This window comes from Nyctereutes procyonoides, unplaced genomic scaffold (genome assembly GCF_905146905.1).
Source record: "Nyctereutes procyonoides isolate TBG_1078 unplaced genomic scaffold, NYPRO_anot_genome, whole genome shotgun sequence".
Classification (NCBI taxonomy): Eukaryota; Metazoa; Chordata; class Mammalia; order Carnivora; family Canidae; genus Nyctereutes; species Nyctereutes procyonoides.
Window position 1 is genome coordinate 61,490,755 of NW_026575142.1, and position 13,970 is coordinate 61,504,724.

The following is a 13,970-nucleotide window of genomic DNA, read 5'->3' on the forward strand; positions in this document are numbered from 1 at the left end:
TTGTTCAGTTTTGTAGCTTTTTATTATCACTGATTCATCTGTTAAACATTAGTGTTGCACTCACATTTAAAAACATATTCTATATTAATTGAATTATAATAAGCTAGAAAATTAATCTTCCTTTTTTCTCTCCCCATATGGACCTTTCTCTTTTTTGGTTATAGAGGTACATTAACTTATCTTAACAAGTGAGGCTGTGGAAATAGGAATATTCTTTATCATGAATGTGTTCATTGTTTCTCTGAAGGGACAAGACAGTCCCTGAATATCATAACATGGTACACTCTCCCGAAAATAGAAACAGTGATAAGCAAAATTCCATTGTCATACTCACTACAAAACCTGCTTGTAATAATTTCACATAATAAATCATCACCAATAGAGTTTATTCTGACATATAATACCTATGATTGGAATAAGAGAGGGTTCTAAAATTGAAGATAAACCTCATTGAAATATATTATCAGATAAATTGCTCTTACCCATTGCATTGCTGTTCATTAAGAAAACACCAAATGATTTTCCAGTCTCGTCTTCAATACACATGAAGAATGTATGATGGCCATATAAATTATTATTATTCTGTATGGCAAAAATTTGAAAATTAATTTTTAAAGTATATTTAAACAATAAAATTATATATTTAAAATGGCCTATATTGGGGCACCTGGGTGGCTCAGTCAGTTAAGTGTCTGCTTTTGTCTCAGGTCCTAAGATGGAGCTCCATGTCATGCTCCCTGCTCAGTGGGGAGCCTGCTTCTCCCTCTCCTTCTGCCCTGCTTGTGCTTTCTCTCTTTCTCTTTCAAATAAATAATCCGTAAATAAATAAATAAATCCATAAATAAATAAATAAATAAAATAGCCTTTATTCCAATTTGTTTCTGTAATTTACTCTTCATATCTCTATACTAATTTCCTCTACTATACATAACCATACGAAACACTGTAGCAAAAAATTAACTTATTTTAATTATTAATATGTTTATACATAAAACATATAACAATCTATTCTTTAAGAATACTTTATGTTTTATTATGATTGAGTTTTAATAAGCTATTAATGATAAGAAAATCGCATATTTATTCATTATGCCCTATGTTTGCCCAAGGCACTTCAGGAAATTCCAAGGTAATGTCTATTCTCATAAAACTTCTGCAGTTCATTTGCTAAGAGCTAATGAGTATGTGAAATGGTTGAGACCAACTGGAAATACACTTGAAAAGTAAAGGAAAAAAAGAATTTTTAGCTGGAAATGGAAGTTCAAAGGAAAGAATGTATGGAGTATAGCTAAGAAGTTCTCAGCCTAGTGTTTATTAAGTGTTCATTACAGATAGTGATGCTATGAAAATAATTGTTAGAATTATTAGTAGTAGTTTATTAATAATAGTTCTCTACCAAATGAAGATCTTTAAAGCAACAATCCACATATTCATTTGGGGGAATGAAATAGTTAACACTAGCATTTTTTTAAAAATCACTAAGAATTGACTCAAAACAATCATGAATCAATAAAAAATATTTTTTTAATGATATGGTCTTTGTCCTGAAGAATCTCATATTTTAGAAGTACAGATACATATAAATACATATACTAACGTGTGGCGACCGTCATACTAAAATATGAATAAAGGGTTAGAAAATAAAGACTAATTCCGCATAGGGAATTTGGGAGGAGTTCTTAGGAGGTTGAACTTCAAATTAGCTCTCAGTGACTTATTGTACAAATGATAACCTCAAGTTTCAGTGTTTACAAAAGGAACCAATCCCCAGATATATAAACGTATGGAAGATTATCATATGTTATGGAAGAGGAAGAAGCAGGTGTAGATATACAACATGATGTCCAATAAATAGGCAGACACTATAAAATGCAAAATGATATAGAACACAGTATTCAGAATTATTCTAGTGCAATGACTAGTCATGGATGGATTTTTGTTTTGTTTTTGCTTTTGTTTTTTTAAGTAGGCTCCATGCCTTTAGCATAAAATCCAATATGGGGCTTGACCTCACAGCTGTGAGATCAAAATCGAAGCTGAGATCAAGAGTCAGATGCTCAACAGCTCAGATGCTATATCTATTTAAGTATTCATAAAATCTGTTGGTCACTTTTTGAGTTAATTTAGGACTTTACTATAAATCCTCACCCCTAAAGTAAACAAGCTTCTGGATTAAGTATCACTGACATCAAATAAATGATGGTTTCAAATAGACTAAAATTATCAACTGCTCCAATATATTTTATTTATTAAAAAATAAAAGATAGTTCCTTACATCACCAGGAAGTTGATCCCGGGTAAAAATTGGCCATGTTTTCCAGTTTAAATCATGACGAAATCTCTTATGAATATGTTCCCCAATACCATACATATATTCACTAGGAAGTTTGGTTGAGATCTGTAAATACTGGTCAGAGTAAACCAGGGGACCAATGCTGGTATCAAACCTGTACAATAAAATAAATAAGTAAATAAATTATTTAGAAACATACAAATCTTCTACCAAATAAGGGCCTATGTTATCATCCAGAATATTTCATTTTAAATATCATTTCTTGGACTATATGAATTGCATCATAAACAGAATTTGTTAATTCCATCAACACAATTTGCTTCATCACCACCAATATGATTCTTCATACACATCCTTTCTTTTAATTTTTTTTTAATTTTTATTTATTTATTTATTTATTTATGATAGTCACAGAGAGAGAAAGAGAGAGAGGCAGAGACATAGGCAGAGGAAGAAGCAGGCTCCATGCACCGGGAGCCCGACGTGGGATTCGATCCCGGGTCTCCAGGATCGCGCCCTGGGCCAAAGGCAGGCGCCAAACCGCTGCGCCACCCAGGGATCCCTTTTCTTTTAATTTTTATAACAATCCTAAAGCATAACTACCATTGTTTTTAAAGATTTTCTTTATTTATTCATGAGAAACACAGAGAGAGAGGTAGGGACACAGGCAGAGCGAGAAGCAGGCTCCATGCAGGAAGCCGATGTGGGACTTGATCCCAGGGCTCCAGGATCATGCCCTGAGCCAAAGGCAGATGCTCAACCGCTGAGCCACCCAGGCATCCCCATAACTACCATTATCAATTCCATTTTACAAATAATACAAATTGGGAAAAGTAATTTATGTTTTCTAAGGAGACAAATTGGGAAGCAGCGGAGCCAGATTTCAAACCCAGTTCTGCCTTGCTCCAAACACAGTTTTAAAATACAGTCGCATACTGGCTTTCATACCTCTAGCATACGTATTAGGATTAATGAAATTCAAAATAATTTTTCCAAAATGAAAAAGACTGTATGTTTGAGGCATATCAAATATATACTACAAGAAATGTTATATAGTATTTAATACTTTTGTGATTTAACATAATGTGAATTGCAAATTATTAAAATATATTTAAGAAAAGTAATTGCTTTGATCTTGACACCTGCTTAATTAACCTTCTTAGAAACATGAGACCATTTATCTGGAAAATCACTAAAACCCTTGCTACAAATATCCCTCAAAATACATTCATAATGAAGGCATTTGAGCAATATTTAATTTAGTTATTATATATGCTTTCATGTACATTTCCTATATGCGTATATAAATTCCTTTAATATTACTATGGGAATTAGCCCTTTTCTGAATAGTAACTATTTGATCCTACTAACTGGCAACAAAATATGATAAGCAATAGGGAAAGGACACAATAAGAATTCTAGCCATGTAAAAATATAGGCAAAGCTAAAATTCTATCAGTGATGCTCTTTACCTTCACCTTTGGTTGGCTCCAATTTGTATATTTTCATTCACCTTCTCATACCTTTCATCCACAGGAAATAAAACTCTTTTTCCATTATTCTTTACAAGGATGTACACTCACCCTCTCTGGGGAGGAAATTATTTTTTTCTTTTTTTTTTTTTTTGAAATTATTTTTTTCAAGAAATGCCTTAAAATTAAAACTTTCCTAATTCTATGATAATAGAATAAAATTGACCAGTTATTTAACCTTGTAGAAATGTAAAATAAGATACTTACAAAATTCTCCCATTGCTTTTTCTAATGACTTTGATGCTGAATGGATTATTTATAACCTGTACATCATACAATGTATTAGAAGCTGCAGTTCCAGTAAATTCCTTTACAAACTGGTGAGGGACTTCATATCTTTTGTTATTTGGATCAGTAATCTGCAAATATTTAAACAAATTAGCATTATTTGATTCAAAACTATTATTTCACTTTTCAATTCTGAATTATCAAATGCAAGTTTTGAATGAAAAATACTAAATGTAATAATTTAATAGAGGAGTTATTAATCTAGTCAAACTTAATATTGTTGAATGGTTATGCACAGAATTGTATAAATTATTAAGGAATATAGAATTGGTTATAAAAGTATTGTATATAATATAAAGATTTGTATTAACTGATTTAAAATATACAGAAACTAATGATAGTTTTACCAAATATTTATTTTTGAATACCGTGTTTTTGTGAATATAAAAATTGTTATTGCTTTTCAGTGTTCATCCCCTTAGAAATCCCATGAAGATTTTAAATTTGCTTAAAAAAAACCCTCTTAATTCTTGTGAAATTGCTTTAAAAAGTAATATACAAGAGATACGGTGTTGTTTTCACATTCAAATCCAAAAGACCATGCAAGTAAATAACTTGCTTTAAAAATACCAAGAATTAGTTTATTTAAAACCATGAATAAAAGTGATACCAGTAAAAAAGAACTAGTAAGTATAAGTCCCATTTATAGAGCACAATTAATGTTTCTTAAATTGTAAACTAATTCTTCATCCTAGTCTGGGTTGAAATAATAAAAATTACTAAAGTTTATTGAGTATCTATTCTTCTCAACACACTGTATCCAATATTTTACACTGACTATAGTATGAAATTCTAACTGCTGGAGAAACTAATGTTACATTTCAGTACACAGGTTCAAGTAAGTGGCATAACTAGCCCAATTAGTCCTTTGCTTTGGAATAAATAGTTCTTAAGAGGGAAAAATGTCTTGGTAAGATGAAGGGTATGATCATAACTGCTTTTCATAATTAACTTCTCTTTATAAATAAAAAACAAACCTTAAACCGGAAACGATTGGCTGTTTGGTTTTGAGTTGTGAAGAGAACATGAGTAATGTCATTTCCAAACAATGTAGGTGAAGATATCCTGTTTAATGTGGCTTCAAGTCCTTAACGGAAGAAAAAAGTTGTCATGACTGATGATTTTATTTATAAATATAAGATTAGAAAATATTAAATATTTTATAATAATATTTCCTTTATCACAAAAAATGACTTATTTTGTTATTTGGAAAATATAATTATGCAAAAAAATAAATCCTTGACATAAACAATTTAAACATTCTTATGTACAAACTTTCCACTTGGTTCTATTTAAGATATTTATCCAAAGAAAAATTTTAAACATATTTATTCTTTTCCACTTAAAATATATTCTTTTGGATCACTAATAACAGAACATTTCTCACCAGTACTTGTTGCTGTCAGTTGTCCAACATTATAACCATGGTTATCAACGAAGAAGCACCAAGGAATAATAGAGTTATTCCATGGCTTCCAGCAGCAACCTCGCATTGCACAAACTGCCTGATAAAACATTTATAAAAGGAACCATAGGTTAGTACTCTTATCATGTGCCAGGCTCTATTTTTCTAAAACATTCATTCCAATAAATGTTTGAATTAAATGTTTGAAAAACAAGCTTATTTCTTCAAGAATATGTTAAAGCATCATCTATTTTCTTGTTCCTTTCACTTGGGAGAAATATAAATTGAATTAATTTACACCCTACCAGGAATTGATGCTCTTAGTTGTGATCTAGCAAATCAACATATTAATACACATTATTACAAACCTATGGTTTTTCTTTGCTGTTAAGTTTTTTTTAAGATTTTATTTATTTTATTCATTTGACAGAGAAAGCACACAAGCAGGGGCAGCAGCAGGCAGACGGAGAGGGAGAAGCAGGTGCCTCACTGAGCCGGGATGCTGACACATGGCTCAATTCCAGGACCCTGGGATCATGATCTTAGCCAAAAGCAAACGCTTAAATGACTGAGTTACCCAGGTACCCCAACTTTTAATTTTTTTATTTGAATAAAGCAATCTACAAGTTCAATACAATCCGTATCAAAATACCAGCATTTTTCACAGAATCAAAACAAATAATACTAAAAGTTGTATGGAACCAGAAAAGATCCCATGTAGCCAAAGTAATCTTAAGAACTAAAAACAAAGCTGAAGGTATCACAATCCCAGATCTCAAGTTATACTACTGAGCCCATATATATATATTTTTTTTTTTTTTAAATGTCCTGCCCTGGGTGCCTAGGTGGCTTAGCTGGTTAAGCATCCGACTCTTGATCTTGGCTCAGGTGGTGATCTCTGGGTCACGGGATTGGGCTCCATGCTCAGCACACAGAGTCTGCTTGTCCCTCTCCCTCTGCTCCTCTTTTTTTTTCCTCTCTCTCAAATAAATAAAATCTTTTTTAAAAAATTAAAATAAAAAAGTAAAAGTTCCTGCCCTATGAGGAATTATAATCTATTCTGTTGTCATGTAGTCAACCCAGAAAAATTGAAATTTTTTTTGTGTATCAATTATGTATCAAGCTACAAGTGAATTTTGGCTGCCCTGAATTCAAGCCTACAGAAAATGCTTAAGACAGTTAGTTCCAGCCACTTATTAGCTCAGTACTTAAGTAAACTAGTTAACTTATGGGCCAGGTGTCTCAACTAGTTGAAGACCTTATATCCAATGGATAATATAAAACACTGAACTCTTAAGTAGTATTATGATCTGTATGGAAAGATTATGTGAAGTGGAAAAAGTTCTAAATGCTTATATACCAAAAGTGGTAATGCTGTGTGCTAATATTGGTATAATTAAAAATCTACTTAATATTTAAATTTAATAGTGTAAAACACTTTCATATGAGCATCTATGGTATTTCTTTTTCTTGATTATTTGCCTTGAAAAAAAGTTTAAAGCCTACATTTTTAGTAGCTGACATGTTAACTTCTCTCCTACTACAACATAAAATTAAAATGGCTTCAGATACACATATGCATGCAAATGGTAAGTACAACTGGTTCTGATATTTTAGAGGGTCATTACCTATCAGAATATAAAGTATGTGTGACTTCTATCAGGCAATTTTCCCTTTACAGTAGTCTTTCTAAAAGACTTTTTAAAAAGGTTGGTACAAACAAAGAGGCAGAATTAGATGTAGATACACTGATTTGGGAAGGTGTAAGGTTCTAAGAAAAAAAATAAATAAGCAAATTACAATCACGTTTTGCTAAAATAGAAAATATACATTAAAATGGAATTAGATGAAGTTCTTCCAAACATACTGTATTGGGTTACTAGGTGTTGTAACAGCCATAAACAGGATTGTCTGAATCAACAGAAATGTATTTTCTCACAATTCTGGAGTCTAGAAGTCCTGCTTCAAGCTGGTAGCAGAGCCATGGTCCCTCTAAGGCTTTAGGGAAGACTGCTTCCTTGCCTGTTCCTAGTTTCTGATAGCTCCTGGTAATCTATAATTTCTTGATTTGAAGATGCCTTACTCCAATCTCTACTTCCATCTTTACTCTGCCTTCTTCCCTGTAGTGCTCTGTATGTCATCCCCTTTTCTTATAAGGACACCAGCTATGGGATTTAGGGCCTATCCCACTCCAGCATAACCTCATTTAACATTTAATTACATCTGCAAATATTCCTATTTCAAAAAAAGTCATATTTTTTTCTTTTTTTTTCCAAATAAAGTCATATTTTAAGGCTCCAAGTAGACATGAATTTTTGGAGGACATCACTCATACCACTACATATACACACCAAAATGTTAATTTAAAAATGTATATCCTCATTGTTGCTTTTAAAATGAATAATTTTGGTTTATTTGGGGGTATTTTTGTATATTTTTTATTAGAGTTTGATTTGCCAACATATAGCATAACACCCAGTGAATTTTGGTTTATTTTTTATAGATTTTTGATACTGGTTATTTATGGTTAGTCATTTTGTCTAGTTTTCAAGATTTCAGGTATTTTCCCCTCTTATTTTAATTCCTAATTTTTTTAAGTTTTTATTTAAATTCCACTTAGTTCAGATACAGTGTTATATAAGTTTCAGGTGATTCAACACTTCCTTATAACACCCAGTGTTCATCACAAGCACCCTCCTTAATCCTCAGGATCCTTTCCACTCCCCACCCCCACATCCACCTCCCCTCTGGTAACCATCAGTATGTTCTCTATAGCTAATACTCTGTTTCTTGATTTGCCCCCTCTCTCTTTTTTTTTCACCTTTGCTCATTTGTTTTGTTTCTTAAATTCCACATATGAGTGAATTCAATTTTCTTCTTAATTTGAAAAAACAAAAAAAGTAAAACACATCAATAGGCATAAACTTTGGTAGGTAAAAATACAATACATTTGTTATGTTCTTATCTTTATTATATGTGTGTGAGTATGCATATAGAAATATATGTAATAATATTTATATTACTGTATACGGATGGACTGTATTATGGACTGAATTGAGTCCCCCCACAATTCATAATTAGGAAGCCCTAACCCCCTCAATGTGACTGTATTTGGTGATAGGGCATTTCAGAAGGTAATAAAGGTTAAATGAAGTCATAGACTGGTGTACAAATCTGATAGGACTGATGCTCTGATAAAAAGAAGAGACTCCAGAGCATGGTCACATATATATTGTCCCTCTCTCTTTCTGTGCATGGAAAGACCTGTGCATTGGAAAGACCATGTGAAGACACAAGAATGCAGCTGTCTACAAGCCAGAAAGAAAAGTCTCACTAGAAACCAACCCTGATGGCATCTTGATTTCTAGCCTCCAGAACAGTGAGAAAATAAAGGTCTGTTGTTTAAGCCACCTAGCTTAACATTTTATTACAGAAGTCCAGGCTGAATTATGCTCTCTGGGTAGAATTATAGCTGCTCTTAAATTAAGTTCACCTTCTTTTCTTAAATGACAAATTACATTAGCTGAAATTTGCTAAATTCATAAATTTAATTTGTTTCACATTGAAAACACTCTTTAGCAACCAAACAGACTGACATTAAAAACAGCAGGCATCAAAACCTTAAACCATTGGCTTTGAAATGTTGTTTCCCTTTAAGATCTTAGCAGCCAATATTGTTCCTAATAGAATTCCATGTTAAGCTTCAATTGTTTCCTAAGGAGAATATGCCTGAAGAGAATATCTGGACAATTATCTTAGCATGTCACATTAAACACTATTTATCTAGCTCTTTTATAGTTACAAAGACCCACTATTCCTAATGTTGTCCTAAGAAAAATCTCATCTATGTGCAACTTTTCATAGCAAATTAATCAGAAAATTATGTCTGATTTATGAGGTTGCAATGGTAGGATAAGGCTAATAGAAATTTTACTGTTAATTTAATTATTTTTGTGATGGAGGGAGAGAGGTGAGATTTAGATATGTTTATTATAGATTTAACATATATTATAGATATGCATATTACATGTATATAAGAATATGCTATAGATGTACACATTATATTATAATATGTATATAACATATAATATTTAAAAGCACTGATTAATATATATTTACATTAGTATATATCATAATATATTATTGATTACATACAATACATAGATATTGCAAAATGTGAATGCACACATATTCACACACACACTCATTGACCTTTATTCCCGCATACATTATGAAGACCACGGAAGATCAACTTAGGGTTACATGAATCCATTAAGTTACCCTTAATTTTCTCCATTTGAGCTTCTTCTCCCAAACTACCAAATAATAATAAAAAACTAATAATAATTTTCCAAAATATCAGTATTATTTCATTTTCCAGACACTTCTTAATACCATCATTACAAATACTTTTATGGAGTATTCATATTGTCTCTCAAACATTCTATATAGTCAAAGGCTATACTTTTTTAAAGTGTAGATTTGCAAGGTTAGAATTTCATAAAGGTTTTTAAAATTAACAATAGCTTGTTAAGCATGGGAAAATATTAACTTGTTAATTTAAATTGATTAGAAGTACAGAAAAGCAAGCTCATCAACTTCAATTATCTCTCATCTCTTTATATGGAGCAGTAATAAAAAGATAAATGAAGCCTAAATCATGACTAGAGCTTTTAAAAATATGGAATTGATCCAATATTGAGCAATTATCTTAATATAATTACTATTATATATATATTCATAAAAAATTAAAGTCTTTTGTTGCAGACCTGTGTTGGAAATTGTTCTGGAATGCAGTTTATTCTCTCATTGATAGGATCATTTAGCTCGCTTGGACATTTTCCTGAACCAGGATACACAGTGGTTGTACGAGTGGTAGGTGGAGTTGAAGTAGAATTACTAATTGCTAGGAAAGAGAGAGAGATCAATAAAATAAACCATGGTGTTAAATTTTTTTCAGATTATTTGGGTAATAAATACCTTACATTGAAAGAATACATTAATTTATATATAAGAAAAATAAATTTGACACTAATAAAATCCCCACAAATTCAAGTCCTAATTACCAAAGGAAAATACTGAAACAATATTTAAAATTTGACTGTGCAGAGCCCTATTGACTATTTCTGCAGAAAAACAAAATATTATCACAGAAGGTCTTGAGGTAGATTCAAAAGGAAGCAAAATGTTCATTTTACCACTTTTATGAAAAATGTGTTTTATAGATCAAGAAAGAAGAAGGAGAAATATGGATGGGAAAAGGATATAGAAAAGGAGATAAGAATTAGAGCAAAAAAGGGAGAAATAGGAGGAAAACAATACCTTGAAGTGAATAGTAAAGAAAGCAGGGAACTATAAGGAAAAATAAATCTCAATTCTATATAATAAGAACTTGCCAGCAATAAGATACAGTAAAGATAAAATGATCACGCCACAATGTAGTGAGCTTTCAGTTAACTAGGAGAAGGTAAAACAAATGCCTAATAGCAGTAGAAAACTAAGTTAGACTAGAAGATAATCACAACATCTTTTCTAAGAGAGAATGATGGAAAAAAAGAGATTAGTTGGATCAGAGTAGTAAGCATTTACTCTAAATTAGGATAGAAAAATTCAGAAAAAAATGATAAACACTTCAAGCTTTGTTTTACCTTCCTTTTACCTGTTTTTGTTATACATCATCTGTTTCTTTTGAAACAAAAATGAGACTAAAATAAAGAGGATGTTCCCCCCCAGATTCTCCACCCCTCCTCCTACTTTTGCAAGTATCTGAAAGCCAAACCAAAAAATTACAACAGTTCTTCATTGAAATAACTATAATATAATGGATAGAAAATTTTGGAATTATTATGTAACTTACTTGAGATCTTTCTTCACATGTTTCATCTCATGCAGATTTACTTTTAAAAATCCATAACTATTAAGGGGTAATTTTTTTTTAACTTCACTATAATGTGTAAGTATCTTTAACATTAGTTACCTTCAACAGCAGGTGTCTTAGTTGCTAAAACAGCAATTAGGGCAATAGCTATTATAGTAACTATAACAAAAAGGACAATCAGAGAGATTTCTAATCCAGTAAATTTCTTCTTTGCCATCTAAAAAAAAAGGAAATTATATATTTAATAAATATGTATTTATATATTTTTTAAGATTTTATATATTTATTCATGAGAGATACAGAGAAAGGCAGAGACACAGGTAGAGGGAGAAGTAGGCTCCCTGTGGGGAGCCCAATGTGGGATTCGATTCCAGAACCCCGAGATCATGACCTGAGCTGAAGGCAGATGCTCAACCACTGAGCCACCCAGGTGCCCCAAGTGCATACTATTTAATCTTTCTTTAATCCTTCCACTTTTGCTCTTCTAGGTTGGTCCCAATTAATGCCCAGTTCAATACCATGGTCTTGATGCGTTCTTCCCTATTACTCTTAGACGCAGAGTTAATCTATCTTTTTCCATCTTACCATACCACATAACAAATCTATTGCCTTTATTAATGTATATGTTAATTTCCTTAATTGGATTGTTTTGTTTTGTTTTTAATTTTTAAATTTTTTTGTTATATTCTTTAAAAAAAAGATTTATTTATTTATTTGAGAGAGAGAGTGGGAGGGAGGATTAGAGGGAGAGGGAAAGACTTAAGCAGAATCCACACTGAGCTCAGAGCCTCACACAGGGCTTGATGTCACAACCCTAAGATCACAACCTGAGCCAAAACCAAGAGTCTGACACTTAAATGACTGTGCCACCCCATCACTCCAGTATTATTATATTCTTAATAACAATAATCATGGAGGTAGTTCAGAGCCTGACATCAAGTAAGCATTAGCATTCAATTTTAGCGTATGGTTTCCTATTACACATATGAAAGTTCTTTATTGGGATCCCTGGGTGGCGCAGCGGTTTGGCGCCTGCCTTTGGCCCAGGGCGTGATCCTGGAGACCCAGGATCGAATCCCACGTCGGGCTCCCGGTGCATGGAGCCTGCTTCTCCCTCTGCCTCTCTCTCTCTCTCTCTCTCTGTGACTATCATAAGTAAATAAAAAATTAAAAAAAGTTCTTTATTGAATCTGTAATCTTCAAAGACACAAGTGTAAACTAGGCTTACAAGGGGATATATGAAGCTGTTAAGAAAATGAAACTGAATTGCTCAATGTTCTCTGAGAAAGGACACAGTTGAATTTAATGTTTAACTTTAAATAAGTTTATCTCACTGAAAGTTGTATCTTACTTTGGTATCAAGAAGTCAATAAGAATTGTGCCTTTCTATTGTTAAGAAAAGTCTAAAAGTAAAAATGCATCTCGTTTCAAAGGAAACCTTTTATCTAGAAGAATCAGAACAAAATTATTGTATTAAAATACTCATGTGAGTACTCATACAATCAGTACTAAAATTGTTCATATGCTACTCTCCTATCTTTAAGAAAAACTAAAAATATTTTGTCCTGTTTTAGTACAAGGACTATATATTTAAAATGGCAAATGAAAATATATTATGTTTTCTATTCTAAACAAGCACCTATAAACAGGAGTATTGCTAACACGTAATAAGGGGAAAAATTACTTGGAAACATGAGAGAAACAAAGAAATATGATTTGCAAACTTACCTTATTTCATAGCCTGTTCTGTTTGCTAAGTTGTACCAGAGTTGAGTAAGACTGCCAAAGTAATGATCAAGGAAACTGCTCAGCTATATATTAAGCTACTCATAAAGTTTTATTGCATCTTCACTGGCCTATCAGTATTTAATAAACTTCTGTTCAACGTGCATTGGAAAAACATGTAACCCTGAAAATAGCTGCATAAATATTTCTGTCTAGAAACATAAGTCAATTAATAATTAAGCCCTCAGATAGTCTTTGATTTCTGGAAGCTATTAACTAGTCCAAAAATATAAAAGTATTTACTTATATTTTTTTCAAAAGTTTATTTCTTTCATTATTTATATAGTTTGAAAATTATTTTACCAAGTTATGTGAAATTTAAACTATCACTAAAAAGTAGAAGCACTGGTAAACTAGGATCTGGAAAACATTTGCCAGAACAATCAGAAGATAATATTTAATAGAAGATATATAAAATAGTTATAACATAGAAGATAATATAAAAAGTAATGCTAAAATAAAAGCTCTCTCTTGTGTCTCACTATTAATGTTAAGTTTGACAGGCTGAACAGATCCATTAGAATACAATGTAAAAGTAGAGATATATAAATAAGTAATCCAGAAATAAAAATTTTATTTATATATTTTTTTATTTAGGGCACATATTTCATTATAAAAATTATACTAAACACCATTTCATACAGTAAAAATTATGGTATCAATTACATTACTGATTTAAGCCAGTATAGTGTTTAAGATCAAAAGATTTGATACAAGAGACTTATATATAAATGCTAGGTCTACTACATATTCCTAAGAAATTGGGGGCAAATTTGTTAATGTTTTTAA

At 31.6% G+C, this 13,970-nt stretch overlaps 1 protein-coding gene across 1 annotated transcript in view; it reads right to left on the reverse strand.

The window, feature by feature from the left end:
- The window catches only part of SI (sucrase-isomaltase), a 91,815-nt gene extending 78,554 nt beyond the window's left edge, over positions 1 to 13,261 (reverse strand). Inside the window, exons 1-8 of the mRNA XM_055308179.1 lie at positions 13,125 to 13,261; positions 11,496 to 11,613; positions 10,288 to 10,424; positions 5,501 to 5,618; positions 5,091 to 5,200; positions 4,033 to 4,184; positions 2,276 to 2,447; positions 483 to 582 (exon numbers count right to left, since the gene is read on the reverse strand). Coding sequence (XP_055164154.1) covers positions 483 to 582; positions 2,276 to 2,447; positions 4,033 to 4,184; positions 5,091 to 5,200; positions 5,501 to 5,618; positions 10,288 to 10,424; positions 11,496 to 11,613 — 907 coding nt within the window. The 5' untranslated portion in view covers positions 13,125 to 13,261. The remainder of the gene's footprint in view (positions 1 to 482; positions 583 to 2,275; positions 2,448 to 4,032; positions 4,185 to 5,090; positions 5,201 to 5,500; positions 5,619 to 10,287; positions 10,425 to 11,495; positions 11,614 to 13,124) is intronic.
- Between the last annotated feature and the right edge of the window lie 709 nt (positions 13,262 to 13,970).